We start from the raw sequence: 17,773 nt of genomic DNA on the forward strand, positions 1-17,773 counted from the left end.
TCAATTATGTAGTAAATTTGATTTTAATTTAGCTGTTTATGTAGTAACTTTGATTTTAATTTTCTACTTTTATTCTTAATTTGTCGGAGTGTGGAGTGTTGTGGTGAAATCGAGAAATGCTTATAATGACAGTAACTATTTTAGCAATTGAGTTGAAACAATCGAAAATTAATGTCAGTTAACCGAGACCAAAATTCGACACAATAATGGACTAAAACCTAAAATTACAAAAAAAATAAAAATAAAAATATTATGAACATTTTTTGTTGTGACCAACGGGGATCCATAATACGTGATAAGAGCAGCAGCTTGATTTTTCTTTGAAATGTTGAATCTTATCTCCATATTTTAACTCCAATATTTTAACGATATTATAATAATTACGTGTATTATTGAAGGACCTTAATTAGCTTATATTCTTTATGGAGCAGCATGCATGTTCATTATCATTTCATCTCATCTCATAAGGTGTGGATTATGTAACAGGGGGACTGGGCTGGCCCAGTCCCATAACAATCATTCCCAAAAGGAAAAGGTATTATTATCATTAGTATAATATTATCATTAATATTATTATTATCCAAAAACAATTATCCAATACCTGTTTGCACGATCTTTATGTTTAGATCCTACCATTATATTTTTTTTAATCATAAATTGAAATCAAATCTAAGCTCCCAAAAATCATTACCAGAACTTGTTTTTGGTTCCAATCAAGGTCAAAATAAAAATTTAAATTAATTGCAGTCGTTACAGTAGCCACAGAGTTTTAATTTTCTGAAAGAGAAAATTGTAAATTTGGTTATTTATGTTTTTTTTTTAAATTTATTAACATATGTTGTTAAATTTCACTTTTAATTCATTGTTTTTGTTTGTTTGTTTTTTTTTTTTTCAGTTTAGTCATTTATTTGCTTTTTTGAATTCAATATGATGTCGATGTGTTAGTTGTGACCTAAAAATTTCCATATAAAAAAGATTAAGATTGTAAAAGAAAGTTTTTTTTAGAATTAAAACAAAGAATTAAATGGCCAAAAACTAACATAAAAGAAAAAATTTGCAAAAAATCAAATATATTGGACGAAAAATCAATTTCCCATTTTAATAATAATAATAATATTTTAAATATACGGTAACATCTCAAAGAAGTGAGGATTGTTTATGCTACCCCACCCGGGCAGTGTCCGAGTAGGGATCTAACGGACTCGATCACGCGACAAATTTGATTTGTCGGGTGATTGGATCCGTTGATGCTGGCAGACCGGACCAAAAATTGTCAATATTAGAACAGAATAGATCCACGCGTAAATTAATCACATGACATGCCACTAATTTATTATTTAACAGGCCCCCATAAACCCTTCAAAAAAAAAAAAGAAAAAAAAGGCCCCCATAAAGACGTGCATGTTATATAACTCACCCATAAATCTTTACTATCTTTACTATTTTATTAAAGTTGAGACCCGTGTAAAAACCACCCATTTGAGAACATCATTTTTTTTTGCCATTTTTACCCCTCCACTCACGGTTCTTCTACATTTTATATTTCTTTCTCCAAGATTTTATTTTTATTTTGTCCTATCCACCCTCTTCTCACCTCCACCTTTCTAACAAACTTCCCCACTTTCTCTCATTCCCACGCTAATAAACTTTTTCACATTCTCTTCCATGCTTCTACTTGCAATCCTTGAGTTCAACCGATGGCTTTTTCTCCAAAAGTACTGAAATAGGTAATTTTATTCTCTCAATCTCAATAGTTGTTTTGGTTTGGGTTTGCGATTTTCTAATATTTCAATTTTTTCTCATCCTCTAATTTTCTGCTTAATTTATGAATTTGTACCAATTTCTATATGTTTCATTTTCGATTTAGAATGGAATTGAGTTATGGTTTTACGAATTTGTATGTTAATTATTTTATCTCAACAGGAATCGTCTTACTTTGTTCGGCAAAAACTGAATAAAAATTTTTCGTCGACAAAAACTGAAGGTAATTTTCTTCTCTCAATCTCTATAGTTGTTTTGGTTTAGGTTTGCAATTTTAAATATTTCAATTTTTTCTCCTCCTCGAATTTTCTGCTTAATTTATGAATCTATACTAATTTCTATATGTTTCATTTTCGATTCAGAATGGAATTGAGTTCTGGGTTTACGGATTTGTATGTCTATTATTTTTTCTCAACAGGAATCTCCTTACTTTGTTCGGAAAAACTGAAGAAAATTTTTTATTCACCGCAATCATTTATCCGTCGTCTTTAATCGGTAAGTTGAAATTTTTACAATTTAATAAGCCAGGATTATATTTTGAAATATATTAAATTTAAAATAAAATTGCCAAATTTATAGTTTGAGCCCTTTTGAATATCGATATTTTGAGAATTTGAGAATTATATTATATTCGGTAGTTTATTATTTGGGGCCTTTGAATATATCCATATTAAATTTATAGTTTGGGAATTATATTAAATTTGAAATAAATTTATATTCGGTAGTTTCAAATTTCAAATTTCAAATTTCAAATTTCAAATTTCAGAATTATATTAAATTTGAAATAAAATAGTGTTTTTATCATGAGTAAAACCAGATTTGACGCTACAGAAAATTAAAATAGTGTTTTAATATATTTCAAAAATTAAGAGTAAGAATTATTTTTTAAAATTTGAAAATAAAATACATTTGTTCATATCCATACATTGCGAATAATAGATATCTCTATTTTAATTTTCAAATTTGAAACATTTGAACTTTGAACAAATTAATAGATTTGTTTTTATCCATGCGTTAAATGTTTTGATAAGCCAGGATGATATTTTCAAATATATTAAATTTGAAATAAAATAGCCAAATTTATAGTTTGGGGCCTTTTGAATATCCTTATTTTGAGAATTTGATAATTATATTCGGTAGTTTATAGTTTTTTAAGCCGGTAGTTTATAGTTTGGGGTCTTTTGAATAACCATATTAAATTTATAGTTTGGGAATTTTGTTAAATTTGAAATATATTTAAATTCGGTAATTTCAAATTTCAAATTTCAAATTTCAAATTTCAAATTTCAGAATTATAATAAATTTGAAATAAAATAGTGTTTGAATTTTTCTTTTAATTTCCATAAGGAATAAAAAAATATCTCACTTCTTGATTTAATCAGTTTCGTGGCCTTATTTTATAAATGCAATTACATTACAACTACTGCTTATCATTTAAGAATTAAATCAAACCTGCCAATAATATCGATATAAAAACGGTATTACATAAATAAAATTTTATGTCTTCCCAATATTATTTAATGTCATAGAATAAATTCTCAGTTATAACTGTTACTCTTGCAGGTTTACGAGCGTCGCAAGTTTGAAGACAATTTCTGACCAGTTGATTCAAACAAGTATATCTCATGTTTATAATGAGATACATTTACAAGTTTTATATTTAGTGTTTATAAATAAGTGAAAAATAGGTGATAAAAACATTATTCAACGTGAAGGTGAATTTTTTATTCTTTCGATCTTTTTTCAAAAATAATGGTCGCTACTCAATTTAAAACATTTATCGATTTTCTATATTTCAATATTGCTGGTGATATTTATATCAATACAATTATTGTGCTCACAAATTTTATGTAGTATACCGATGAATATATTTAATATGAGAATATATCACACACAAATTTTTATAATAACAACCTCATCGTATTGTATTAAAATCTATATTAAAATTTAATCATTTTACACACGCAACGCGTGTGCCCCGATCGCTAATATTAATAAAACGCCCCAACTTTGTTTACTTTTTTGGAGACAAAATTACCCACAAGTGCTTTAATGTTTATAGATAATTGAATGGTTTCCAAAATTCATTTTTTCTTAGCAGTAATATAGTGCAATAAATTCCAAAAATACAATAAGTTTTCACAAACATAATTAAAATTCTATTATGATGATTCTAGCGGATGACATTTTTTGGCATAGTTAAATAAAACATTTAACGTAGAAAAAAATATTTAAACGTAATACTGTCTATTAAAAAAGATCAAATAAATGAAAATTAAATTGGAGTGTATATATTTAAAATTTTAAGTACCAATAATTTTTATTTTAATTCAAATGCATGCATTCTTGTCAGTCAATAAATAATAGTATATTGATTAATTAATTACTTGTGCATGATGTACTATGGTTAGTTAAATTTCCAGTAAATTTAATTATCCTACCCCTCTACTCGTTGGGCTCTCGCACACATTAATAAAGTGAAGTATGGCACTTATACCTAAACTAATTATGACAGGGAAATGTCACGAATAATAAAATTCTCCAAAGAATAAAATTATTTATTTTTATATCTCTATGTATAAAACGATTTATGTAATTAAATTTATGGTCATGTGCATAAATCATGAATCTATTTGAATTATATTGTGCTTATGGATTAATTAAACCTCGTTAATAAGAAAACATTATTGTTGATAAGAAAACATTATTAAGTAAACTGTTTACTTAGTAAGAAATTAAACATGGGCCGGCCAGGAGAGCAGATGGCGACATTATTGTTGGCGGCTAATTCTCCAATTCTTGTGGAAAATATCAGAAGATCCATCGTAAAACTATCGTCTTACGGTCCCATATGATATATGGAGGAATTTAAAAGCCACATACTCAATTTTGTTCTTAAAATTTATCAGCTATTTTATCAAATTAGTTTTTTAATTGTGTTATATATGTTTCAAATATATCCTTTTAAATTAAATCTTTATATTATTTTTCCCACCATCAATTTTTTATTAAATTTTCTCACAATCCTATCGGATTTCCTTCTGATCAGTTATATTCATCTTAATTTGTATATGTTTTTTTTCGTTTGTTTCGGTTTTTTTGTAATAAAAAATCTATTTCCATATTTTATTTCTCTATATTGCGTGAACTACGAACAAGTAGTTGGTTACACTACTGAAGGCCCACTTTAATTCTGGGCAACGCCGAAGCCAGAAATACATTTTGATCCTTTTGTTTGCACATTTTACGGTTCTGTTAACGACGAAATTTTATTTTAAGTCTTGTAATTTACATTTTTTTTTTATTTTTTTATCCTACTACAATGAATTTTCATTTTAATCTTATAACTTGTATATTATTTGCATTTTGGTCCTTTAACTTGTAGTCATTTTCATTATTGATTTTTTTTATCGGTCATAAAATGACTGAAAATAAAAAAAACACAAGTTAAATGATGAAAAATGAAAATAATATGCAAGTTAAATGAGCAAAAATGAAAATTCACTGTAAGGACAAAAAATGGAAAAAAAAAAAACAAATGCAATTTACAAAACTAAAAATACAAATTTACCGTTAACAAGATCAAAAATAAAAAAATTGAAATAACAAGGCTAAAAATGCAGTGCTCCCTAAATGGAACATTAATTTATATTTTCATGTATAGAAAAGTTAAATTTCATATCCATAAAATAAAAAATAAAAATAAAAAAAGAAGGAAAGAAGAAGAAGTTAAACTTCAACTAGCTCAATTGTCCTCACATTAATATTAAGGTTGCGCCTGAATTGAAGGATTTTAAATCCATGAATTTCGATTCTATTTAATTTTTAATAATGATACAATAGATTAAATTCTAAATCTATACACTTTTTATGGGAAAACTGCAAATTTGGTCCTGTATGTTTGTCACTTTGCGATTTTGGTCCTTTATGTTTTCATATTTCAGTTTTAGTCCTATATGTTTCGATTTTTGGCAATTTAGGTCCTTTTTATTCGAAAATGCTTACGTGTCATTGTACACGTGAGCTCCACATCAGCACTGAATTGGTGCCACGTCAGCGCCACGTCGGAAAAAGGATTGAAATTGCCAAAAAAAATAAAGATAGCGGACTAAAACTAAAATATGAAAATATAAAGGACTGAAATCGCAAAATGACAAACATACATGACCAAAAAAACAATTTTCCCCACTTTTTAGTTTCACATTAGTTACATAAAGTAAAATACATTTCAAATGAATCTATTATAGGGTGGATCGAACTTGAAATCTATCCTAACTAAGATGAAATATCATATAAACATGAAAAGAGTAGATTTGAAATTTATGTTGCTACTTTTATATACAACAAAAATACATTTGAATATATTTGAAATCCATGGATTTAAAATCCTTCTATTCAAGCAACAAACTAAGTTTCTTTTTGTCAGCGCAAATTCGGAATATTATTCTTGGCAATGCATGGTTTTCTTGGAATTCAACATATGGGTTGCAATGCTAATTCAGCTGCATATATGCTCACATATTTGTTAAATTTACTTCTTTTTGTCCTCGTATCCTATGTTTGGATTAGTCATGGTTTTTAATTTCTTCTTGGTTACCAGAAATTGTAATAGTTGATTTATAATAAAATTCTATTTTACATATATAAAAAAATGATATTGAAGCACATATATTGAAAATTTACATATATTTTTACATATAGAGTTTCGTGTGGGGGTAAAAGGAATTTTTTTTAATTTAATTATATTTATTTTTCCGATATGGCGTGGTCAACGTGACATTGACCCTTATATTACTTGACGTAAAAAATTACAATTTTCCCATTTTATCTCGAAGTTAGCGGGTGAGTAATTGACCAATGATTTGTTTAATTTCTTTTATTATCTTATACAAATGTCGCATTATGTTTACTCAGTATGTTTTGTCTCGATAACGGTTTTTATGTGATAATTTATCAAATATGTATCGAAAAACAGCAGCTATAGGTTTCGTCATTATTTATATATATATATATATATATATATATATATATATATATATATATATACTAGCAACAATGCACGTGCGTTGCACGTGGAAAACACGTGTTGGAGTAATATAATTTAAAACAAAATTAGACAACTCTACAAAATTTTTTTGACAGTAGTATTGAAAATTTTGACAATTCATGCTAAATAATTACTCTCAAATCGATTTTGAAATAAACATATTTTTTTAATTATTTTTAAAAAATGGATTAAATTTTGTAATATTTTTTTATCGTATAATTTTCTTTTGTTTGTCTTATTATGGATTTCATTACATTTTTTTGGTCTTTTGTTATATGTATTATTCTCTCAATATATTTTTTTGGGCAATCAATGATACATACTATAATATTCCAGATCCGACGACTATCCCCACTATATCAACAAGGATCTTTCCAGCATGCTTATGTTCGTTCTCACTCGCACACATCCTCTGAAACTTCTCAAGGGTCGTCCATCCTATAATTGTCTCAAGTCAAGCATGCTTAACTTTGAAGCTCTCATATATACGATGAGATCTCAAAAAGAAGATATTCACCTTGATGATATGAGTAGTTTCTATCAAAATTTTCAAGCCCAAACCATTCAGTCACATACCTATGTAGTCTGAGACCTCTCTTATTTCGATATAAAATCGGTTCATTCAAATTCTTCTTCTCCTAAAATCCTGTCAAGAGCCGCTTAATTCTTTTAACTTCTTGACACCGACGATTATTCTCCACCCTCTTGTCAGTCTCGGACATCACAAGTATAGTATATGAACTTTGAATTTTTTCAATGATGCAACATAACCACTTAAGGTGAGTGAACTCTTAATTTACACTAAAAGAGATACTTGTATATTTGAGTTTTATACAACTTAAATCATTTAATATTTTCAATAGTTCACGTTGTGTTGCATCTTTTAATCCACTAACTTTATAGTGAATCATTGTAGCTCAATCAAATGTTAGTTTTTGATTTTTTTTTTAACTAAATAAAAGCCTCTCACTTTTCCCAATTTTGAGAATTCAATATTAGTAAGCTATAGGTAATAGACAATTATTTAGTTTTTACTTGTGTTACTTTTTGTTTAATTGTGTAGTTTTTTTATATACCTTGTCTAGTTCACGTTTTATGGGTTTTTTTTTTAACTTTTATATTAATGATTATATATGTATTGCATGCATATATACAATATACATCTACAATTTATATTCCAAATATCAATATTTATGCGTCAAAATAAATTTATTGAATCATAATTTAATAACTATTTACAAACTAAAATATACATCATAATTAAGATTCAAGATTAACACGCTGACATAGAATTATGATAAAAATCTGAAGAATAAATGGTGTTAGTTCAAAGACAAAATATGATAATTATAAATGACGTTAGATTAATTAATTATAATATTTTAATATATGTTAATTAATTAGAAATTTTTCGATACAGTATGTTGATAATTGTTTTTTTTATGTATGAGTTAGTGATTGATTCATGTATGATCATGTTTTGAATTTTTTTTCCACCTTAAGTTCTAATAATAGTTTCTTATGAGTTAAATTTCCAAATGAAACAAATTATCAAAACAAAAACTAATTATACAATTCAAGAATTCGGTTTATTCGATCAGTGACATCATTAGTTTGCTAATTTAATATATTTTGAACTCATATTCGATGAGTTTGACAAGAAAAATAACGTAGAATAACAAAATTTAAGTAAAATTATTTGATTGTATTTGTAGCGCAATATTTATATTTCATATATGTTTGATTTATATCATTTATTTATTTTTAATATCCATATATTATTATGTAATATTAGTAGATAAACAATGTGTAAAAAACATAGACATTTGAGTATGTAGTACATTATATAATTTTTTATTTAAATATTCATATAATATATTGTAAAATTTATAGAAAAATAGTGTATGAAAAATAAGAATATTTAATTAAACTCATAATTAGAACTCAAATAGTGATTAAAAAAGGATATATAAATTGATTATATTTTGTAATAGTAATTAATATATAATTTATAATAACTAATATATTAACAGAAAAAATAATGTGTAAAAAATAAATTACATTGTGTACATTTTTATATTTTAAGTATATATGCATATATTATTATTATTATTATTATTATTATTATTATTATTATTATTATTATTATTATTATTATTATTATTATTATTATTATTATTATTATTATTATTATTATTATTATTATTATCTTGTAAGATTAATAGAAAAATAATTTGCATTAAATAATATAAATATATTTATAGGACTATGTAACATTAATTTATTTTAAGTACTCATATACTATCTTGTAAGATTAATTGAAAAATAGTGTGGATTAAATAAATTAAATATAGTTTGAAAGAAAAACTTAAATAAGAAAATGAGCAAATAATAAATAGTATATACACAAAATATGAAAGTGGAAAAAATAAAATAGCTCTAAAAAAATATTTAAGTTAATTCATAATTATTATTTATATATTTATAATAGTAATAGAATAGACCATCGACATATTAATAGAAAAAATAAATTACACGATGTAAATTTTCTATTTTAAGTATTCATAAAATATCTTGTAAGATCTAGAAAAATAGTGTGAATTAAATACGTTAAATAAATTTTGTAGGAAAAACTCAAATAAGAAAATGAGCAAATAATAAATAGTAGATGTATAAAATATAAAAGTGAACTTCAGAAAATTAGTGTGTAAAAAAATATTTAAGTTAATCGTAATTCTTACTCTCCTATACTCATAATAGTAATAGAATAGATAAAAATAGATTAATATGAAAAATAAAGTACGATATGGATTTTTTTATTTAAGTATAAATATACTATCTTGTAAGATACCAAAATTTATTATTATTATTAGTATTCCATGTGTTGGTTCATCTGTGAAGTAAATAATCGAATACGATAAATTATAAATCAAAGTAAAAAATTGTTTTAAAAATTTTATTTGAAAGAGTACATAGTATAATTTTTAAACAAATAATTTAATTGAAGAGTCACATGAATAAATAATTGAGAAAAAAATATTAATTATGTAATAAGAAAAACGGTAGTCACGTAAATTCACAATGAACGAATAAATAAATGAAGAAAAAACACATTAATCTTATATAATAATAATGAAAGGGTAACAATGTAAATTCACAATGAAACTCACATATGTAATAAGAAAAACGGTAGTCTCGTAAATTCACAATGAAAATCACATATTCATAGTAAAAAAATATTTTAAAAATATTAATTGCATTTTAATTTTTTATTTGAAAGAGTTTATAGCATAATTCTTAAATAAATAGTTTAATTGAAGAGTCAAGTGTTAAACTCACATATTAATATATATATTTAAAAATACTAACAGTATTTTTTTTTTTGAAAGAGTTCATAGTATACGAATAAATAAATAAAAAAAACACATTAATCTTATATAATAATAATGAACGGGCAACCATGTAAATTCACAATGAAACTCACATATTTATAATATTAATAGATAATAGATAATAGATTTATTTGAAAGAGTTTATAGCATAATGCTTAAATAAATTGTTTAATTGAAGAGTCAAGTGTTAAACTCACATATTTATATAGATATTTAAAAATACTAATAGTATTTTTTTTTTTGAAAGAGTTCATAGTATACGAATAAATAAATGAAGAAAAAACACATTAATTTTATATAATAATAATGAAAGGGTAACCATGTAAATTCACAATGAAACTCACATATTTATAATAGTAATAGAAATAGATAATAGATATAATAATAATGAAAGGGTAACCATGTAAATTCACAATAAAACTCACATATTTATAATAGTAATATAATATATATTTAAAAATACTAACAGTATTTTTTTTTTTGAAAGAGTTCATAGTATACGAATAAATGAATGAAGAAAAAGCACATTAATTTTATATAATAATAATGAAAGGGTAACCATGTAAATTCACAATGAAAATCACATATTTATAATAGATAATAGATATAATAATAATGAAAGGGTAACCATGTAAATTCACAATGAAACTCACAAGAGTAATAGATAGATTGAAAGAGTTCATAATATACGAATAAATAAATGAAAAAAAAACACATTAATCTTATATAATAATAATGAAAGGGTAACCATGTAAATTCAAAATAAAACTCACATATTTATAATAGTAATATAATATATATTTAAAAATACTAACAGTATTTTTTTTTTGAAAGAGTTCATAGTATACGAATAAATGAATGAAGAAAAAACACATTAATTTTATATAATAATAATGAAAGGGTAACCATGTAAATTCATAATGAAAATCACATATTTATAATAGATAATATATATAATAATAATGAATGGGTAACCATGTAAATTCACAATGAAACTCACAAGAGTAATAGATAGATTGAAAGAGTTCATAGTATACGAATAAATAAATGAAGAAAAAACACATTAATCTTATATAATAATAATGAAAGGGTAACCATGTAAATTAACAATGAAACTCACATATTTATAGAAGTAATAGATAGATAATAGATAATAGATTGAAAGAGTTCATAGTATACGAATAAATAAATGAAGAAAAAAACACATTAATCATATATAATAATAATGAAAGAGTAACCATGTAAATTTAAAATGAAACTCACATATTTATAATAGTAATAATAATAGTAATAATAATAATAATAATAGATAATAGATCGATAACACTAACATACAACTAACATACATACATATGCATGTATTAGCCTATGATGTTTCGATTTTCGAACTACTCATGTCATAAATGCAAGGAGCAAGATCTTATGGCTTAGCTTCATGTACATCGCTAACCTAATTGCAAGACCTCGTGCCCACATTAATTGACTCCCCACTCCTACATCTACCCTACCCTACCTCCTCCCCCGGTTCCCTCCATGTCCTAATTTCTGAATAAATGCTCCACTTATTTTCACCGCAACTACCACCAACAGTACTATACCATATACTGATCACCAACAAATATCAGTTATCAATAATTATATTTCTTGGCCATGGCTGCGGAGCAACGCCTCTTTTCGACGGACATCGTCGACAGGGATGATGCTGCTTTTTCACTGACGGTGAGGCGGAGGCTGCCGCATTTCGTTAACTCGGTGAACTTCAAGTATGTCAAGTTAGGGTATCTTTACTTGATCAGGCATGGAGTTTACCTGGTGACGATTCCGGCGTTGCTGTTGGTTTTCGGGGCGGAGATAGGGAGCTTGAACAGCTGGGAGACGTGGCGGAGCATATGGGACGACGCGGCGGGATATGATCTCGCCGCCGTGATTGGTTTTGTGGCCGTTTCTGTGTTCACTCTTTCAGTTTACCTCCTCTCCCGCCCTCGTCCCATTTACCTTCTTGATTTTGCATGTTACAAACCTCACGATGAATTGAAGGTACATACGTACAATATTACATGAAAGTATGATCGATAAAAAAAAAAAATTGAATTATTGCTAACGTACTATTGAATATAGATACAATATTGATACATGGATACATTTAATGAAACCTTTTTTAATATGTTTGGAAAGTTGCGTTTTTTTTACAAATATTTTGGTTACATGCATGATTGAGATGTACATGTTTCAATATATCCATATATATATATATATATATTCATGTATATATATATATATATATATATATATAATTTTGTTATCCTACCCACTCATCGTACTCATCTAATGTGTCCATCATGAAGTGACACTCAACTATTTGATGTGATGAATTGTGCGTTCAGTGCCATCTCACGATGAACACATTATGTGAGCACGATCGATGGACAGAATAGCATATTTATATATATATAGAGTGTTGTTCCCCTGCACCCTAAGAGTGCAGAAAAACTTGGGTACCAACCAGTTGAGTTGAGTTGAGTTGAGCTGAGGCTGACAGCCAGCCGGCGCCCATTAAGTTTTTTTTTTAAAAAAAAATTAAATAATTGGCCTCTTGACCTTCTTTGTCTTTCCTCTCCCGACCGCGCTCCTCTCTCCTTTCACTCTCACAACAGCACACACCATCCCTCCAGCGGCAGACCATCCCTCCACCGGCCGACCTCCCTTTAAATATTCAAATCCATATCTAGAAGCACCGTGCTCAGGAAATCTTAGATCTAGGACCAAGTGTTAGTCGAAACAGGATGGTGGTTAAACCTTTTCCTCTGTTCAAGAGGTCAAGGGGTCGTCAGACCTTGGGACGGCGTGTTGATGGTGTTGCGACCGGAGATGACAAGGGGGAGACGACAACGAATTACAGGCAGTGGCCTTGCCTCTGTCCATCTGAGTCGAGTAGCAGGCGGCGGAGGGTGTGGCCGGTGTTTGGGGAGGTGATGGGGAGGTGGTGGGAGGAGGAGGATGGAGGCAAGCTGCTGGTGAATGGAAACGGAGAAGACGGTATATGGTGAATGGAAACGGTGAATGGAAACGAATAGAGATGGATGAACGGTGATGGTGGAACTGGTGGATGATGATTGGGCCCAAAATGTTTAAAAAAAGAATTAAAAAAAAATGTGATATGGGCACCAGCTGAACTGTTGGTGCCCCAAATTTCCTTGCAGGGGAACAAAATCGTATATATATATAGAGTTTTGATCACATGGACAATTATGTGAGCAACAATTTACGTGACAATCATTCATTAGATGTTCAAGATGTTACGTTAGCTGTTGCTCACGTAGTTACAAAATTATCCTAAGAAAAAAATCTTTTAAAAATACATTTAGAATAATTTTGTAATTTTAAATGCACTTTGTAACCTAACATGTAAGTCTCATTGTACACGTGCTATAATCCTACATACATATAGGTTTCGAAAGAACAAGTCATCGAGATGGCTCGAAAATCCGGCAAGTTCGACGAAGAAAGCATCGAATTCCAGGAGCAAATCCTCCGATCCTCCGGCATCGGGGATGAGTCCTACGTCCCCAAATCAATTGGCTCGTCGGAAAACATCGCCACCATGAAAGAAGGCCGTGCAGAAGCCTCAACCGTGATCTTGGGCGCGCTGGACGAGCTCTTCGAGAAAACCAAAGTCCGGCCAAGAGAAGTGGGGATCCTCGTGGTGAACTGCAGCCTCTTCAATCCGACGCCGTCTCTTTCCTCCATGATAATCAACCATTACAAGATGATGGATAGCATATTGAGCTTCAATCTTGGGGGCATGGGGTGCAGCGCGGGAATCATCGGCCTCGATTTGGCTCGCGACATGCTGCAAGCTGTGAATGCTCGTAGTTACGCCCTGGTGGTGAGTACTGAGATGGTGGGCTATAATTGGTATCCTGGGAAAGAGACGTCCATGCTCGTCTCCAACTGTTATTTTCGGATGGGCTGCTCCGCCGTGATGCTGTCCAATCGCCGCCGTGATTACCGCCGTGCCAAGTACAGGCTTGAGCATATTGTGAGAACGCATAAGGGCGCTGATGATCGCAGCTTCAGGTATGCTTATAAAATTCCTTTTTTTTTTTTATATCACTGTCAGCATAACTATATTGCAATTTGGATAGTTTTATAACTTTAAAGATAACACGTAATCGTATTCATAAACTTACATGTAACATAACTCAATAAATAATCCGTTCTTACTACAGCTATACCAAGCACACCCTCAGGCCTTCTTGCCTGACCTATCTTTTGGGTAGTTTGATGGAATAATAAATAAACATGCATGGATGATTAAAATTATTTATACAGTTGCAGATTAATTATACAAATTCAATGATTTTTTTTTCTTGTCATTCTTGGAATACTATACAAAATTACAAACCGTCGTCCTGGATGATTTTTTTTTCTTTGTGACGTGGGAACCCGCAACCGCTACATTCGGTGCGCACTGGGTAAACCCCGGACTAACGCAATAGTTTGCAAACTACGTTAGTTACGTGATCTTGTTTCATCAGGTGCATCTATCAAAAAGAAGACGGGCAAAAATTCAAGGGCGTGAAACTAAGCAGAGATTTGATAGAAATCGGCGGTGAAGCACTCAAGGCCAACATCACCACATTAGGCCCCCTTGTCCTCCCATTCTCAGAGCAGTTTATCTTCTTCTCAAAGCTAATTTCGAAGATACTCTTCAGCAATGGCATCGACTCTCAGCACAAAAAGCCATACATCCCAGACTACAAGCTTGCTTTCGAGCACTTCTGCGTGCAAGCCGCCAGCAAAACCGTGCTGGATGAGCTGCAGGGGAACCTGGAACTTAGTGAAGAGAATCTTGAGGCATCCCGTGCTGCCTTGCACAGGTTTGGAAACACATCGAGCAGTAGTATTTGGTACGAATTGGCGTATTTAGAAGCAAAGGAGAGAGTCCGTAGGGGTGATCGTGTCTGGCAACTGTCGTTTGGTTCCGGTTTTAAATGCAACAGCGCGGTGTGGAAATCGCTGCGCAATATCAGGAAGCCATCAAGAAACCCATGGCTTGATTGTGTTGACAGGTATCCTCAAATTCTGAATTGAAGCATACGTCTTGGAAAAGTATTACATGATACTACTAGCATGAACTACAGGAGAATTAGTCTGTGTTTGCTATAGTGTCTACTTTGAATGTCTGAAGTATTACAGGATACTACTATACATGAACTACACGAGAATTACTATTATTGTTGTTCTTTCATCATGCTGATTTTCTTTGAAAATCCACGAACTCTGCTCGACTAAAAAAGGTGCAGGTGCTCGACCTTCTGTATCGCGTTGAAGAGCCTAATTTTCGGGCATGGAAAGGTTGTAATTTGTCTTCAAAAGGCTTAAACATGTTTCCAGAACTCCTCAGGTTTAAAAAAATTATCAAAGACATGCTTAAGGCTAAACGGATAACAGGTGCAAAATCAACAATTTCCTCATGGCCTGATAATTTAATCATCTGGTTTCCAGTTCATTACACAATCAAGAAAGTTTTATTTTAGTTGAAAGAAAATTCAACACAAAAGCAGGGATTGATAATCATGTGGAAAAAGTGATAATCAATCTTTGTCATCAGGCAAACCAGTCCCCATCCATTCCTTCAATTTCTTCTATCTCCATGCTGCAAAATTTTTCATGGGAATATGGTTAGTAGTTGGCATAATTTGATAAACACAAAAAAGGAAGCATCCAATAAGGATAAAAAAATATGCTTACACATTCAAACGTGCTGCCACAAAACAAACCAATTGTTTAATATATTGACAGTGAAATTCATATTTATTAAAGATTTTGAATCTTTAATTTAATGCAAAATTAGTGATGTAAGCACTTTGTGAAGCCAATTCTCACCAAGGCAAAGCAGGATCTCGCAAGTATTCATCATCCAGATGTTGCAAGCAGCTCTCAGTTGCGTTCAGCCATGCCGGAACTTCCATGACTTCATCGAACGGAGACGCAACAGAATCTTCGTCTTTTCGGTCATATTCCTCGTTCCTGATTTCCATGTTCCTCAAGAACTTAAACCACCACGAAGAATTCACCAAATTCACACTGTCATCCCACTCCATCTGATGCTGCTCCCCGGTGGATCTTCTATCAGCTATATCTTCATCGCCCATCACCTGAAGCAAGCCTGAACCACCGCTTTCCACCACCGTAGAAGGCGGCACCGCCATACATGGAGTTCCGTCGGGGAGTACTACTGGGGAAGAAGAAGGATAAATTGATGAAGGGTTGGCGTTACAATGGAAAGGGATGATATCAACATCGTCGAAATCTTGAAGATTCAGATTCAGGCCTAACGTTCGGCTTGGAAGTACAAAATCAAGATTTTCTGGTGAAAACGGCCAAGAACTGTAAGAAGAACAGAAGCAGCCTGTAGGATAGGAGAAACAGGGAACAGAATCGTGCGGCAGATTGGAATTCAAAGAGTTTGAAGCAAGAATCCTTGAATTCCAGCTCCTGGATTTCATGTCATGACCTTCATGGCCAGCACAAACTCGATCATTCCTTGAACTCTCCAGCGCCTGAATTCCAGGCCCTGATTCCAACGTCCCCTGTTTTTCACTCCCCTGTTTCGTATTCGCCCTATGAAACTTGAGAGCAGCAACGATTTCTTTCCGGGCTTGGGCCATATTCAGAAGCCTTTCTTTATAAGGCCTGCTGGGGTGATTCCTCTTCCTCACCTGCTTTTTAACAGGCTGATTCGATTTCTCTGGTTTAATATAATCACAAACATTTTTCTCTATATCTTGATGCTCATTGGGATTTGAAGAATCTAATTTGGATCTAGAAGAGGATAGTTGCTTAACAAAGGCTCGAACGTAATAAGCATTTGATAAGTGGGGTTCTTTGATATTTTCAAGATTTGAAGTTTGTGGTTGAGTAGCATTTATGGATTTCGGTGAAGAAAGCTTGGCTTTCATCTCCTAGTTGTACTTAAATTTCCCTCTTGGGCACAAAATTTCAGCAAGGTTGATGAAAATGGAAAGGGGGTCGCGTGTTTTTTCACTTGGTTTCCATTTCCTATTTGTAGGCAAAAGTACAGAATTCGGAGAATGCAGGCCTGTGAGAAGGTCCTCGTGGGTATTATAAAGTAGATAGTGACATGGGGTAAGATTTTTAAATTATTTAACTTTATCCATTTATTTTCATATTGTTGCAATTGTATTTTAATGAAAGTCTGTTTAAATAGCTAGTTTCGAACTCGTATCTTAATATAATTAGATATGAATAATATTCTAAGAAACGATAGATGATTAGCGGATGATTACGTATAGAGCTATCAAACGGGCCAATTCATGACGGGGCGGGTCGCCTCACTAAAAATCCATCTTTTGGTGGGTCGATGGCGGGCCGACCCACCATCTTGACGGGCTGAAAATACTCAACCCAACCCAACCCAAGGTGGGTTGCGGATTAGGCGGGCTGGCCCGCGGGTTGCAAGGGCGGAGGCACATATATATTAAGAAAGTGTTTGAAAAAATAAATTTTATAAAGAAATTTCTTATTTTACCCTTATTTAATGAAATTT

At 30.5% G+C, this 17,773-nt stretch overlaps 2 protein-coding genes and 1 long non-coding RNA gene across 3 annotated transcripts; 2 read left to right on the forward strand and 1 right to left on the reverse strand.

Annotated features, from left to right (window-relative positions):
• The first annotated feature begins 1,566 nt into the window (after positions 1 to 1,566).
• Positions 1,567 to 3,608, forward strand: LOC140876422 (uncharacterized). Its single transcript, XR_012148786.1, has 4 exons — positions 1,567 to 1,727; positions 1,924 to 1,984; positions 2,180 to 2,256; positions 3,325 to 3,608. It is a non-coding gene; the product is annotated as an uncharacterized lncRNA (long non-coding RNA).
• An 8,139-nt stretch (positions 3,609 to 11,747) lies between these two features.
• On the forward strand, positions 11,748 to 15,527 carry LOC140892731 (3-ketoacyl-CoA synthase 10-like). The gene is made up of 3 exons (XM_073301707.1): positions 11,748 to 12,237; positions 13,649 to 14,277; positions 14,739 to 15,527. The coding sequence occupies exons 1-3, from the start codon at positions 11,851 to 11,853 to the stop codon at positions 15,292 to 15,294; spliced, it is 1,572 nt and encodes a 523-aa protein (XP_073157808.1). The 5' UTR covers positions 11,748 to 11,850; the 3' UTR covers positions 15,295 to 15,527.
• A 133-nt stretch (positions 15,528 to 15,660) lies between these two features.
• Positions 15,661 to 17,243, reverse strand: LOC140876111 (uncharacterized). The gene is made up of 2 exons (XM_073279980.1): positions 16,090 to 17,243; positions 15,661 to 15,859 (listed from the first exon to the last, which is right to left on the reverse strand). The coding sequence occupies exons 1-2, from the start codon at positions 17,163 to 17,165 to the stop codon at positions 15,811 to 15,813; spliced, it is 1,125 nt and encodes a 374-aa protein (XP_073136081.1). The 5' UTR covers positions 17,166 to 17,243; the 3' UTR covers positions 15,661 to 15,810.
• Positions 17,244 to 17,773: the final 530 nt, after the last annotated feature.

This window comes from Henckelia pumila, chromosome 1 (genome assembly GCF_033568475.1).
Source record: "Henckelia pumila isolate YLH828 chromosome 1, ASM3356847v2, whole genome shotgun sequence".
Classification (NCBI taxonomy): Eukaryota; Viridiplantae; Streptophyta; class Magnoliopsida; order Lamiales; family Gesneriaceae; genus Henckelia; species Henckelia pumila.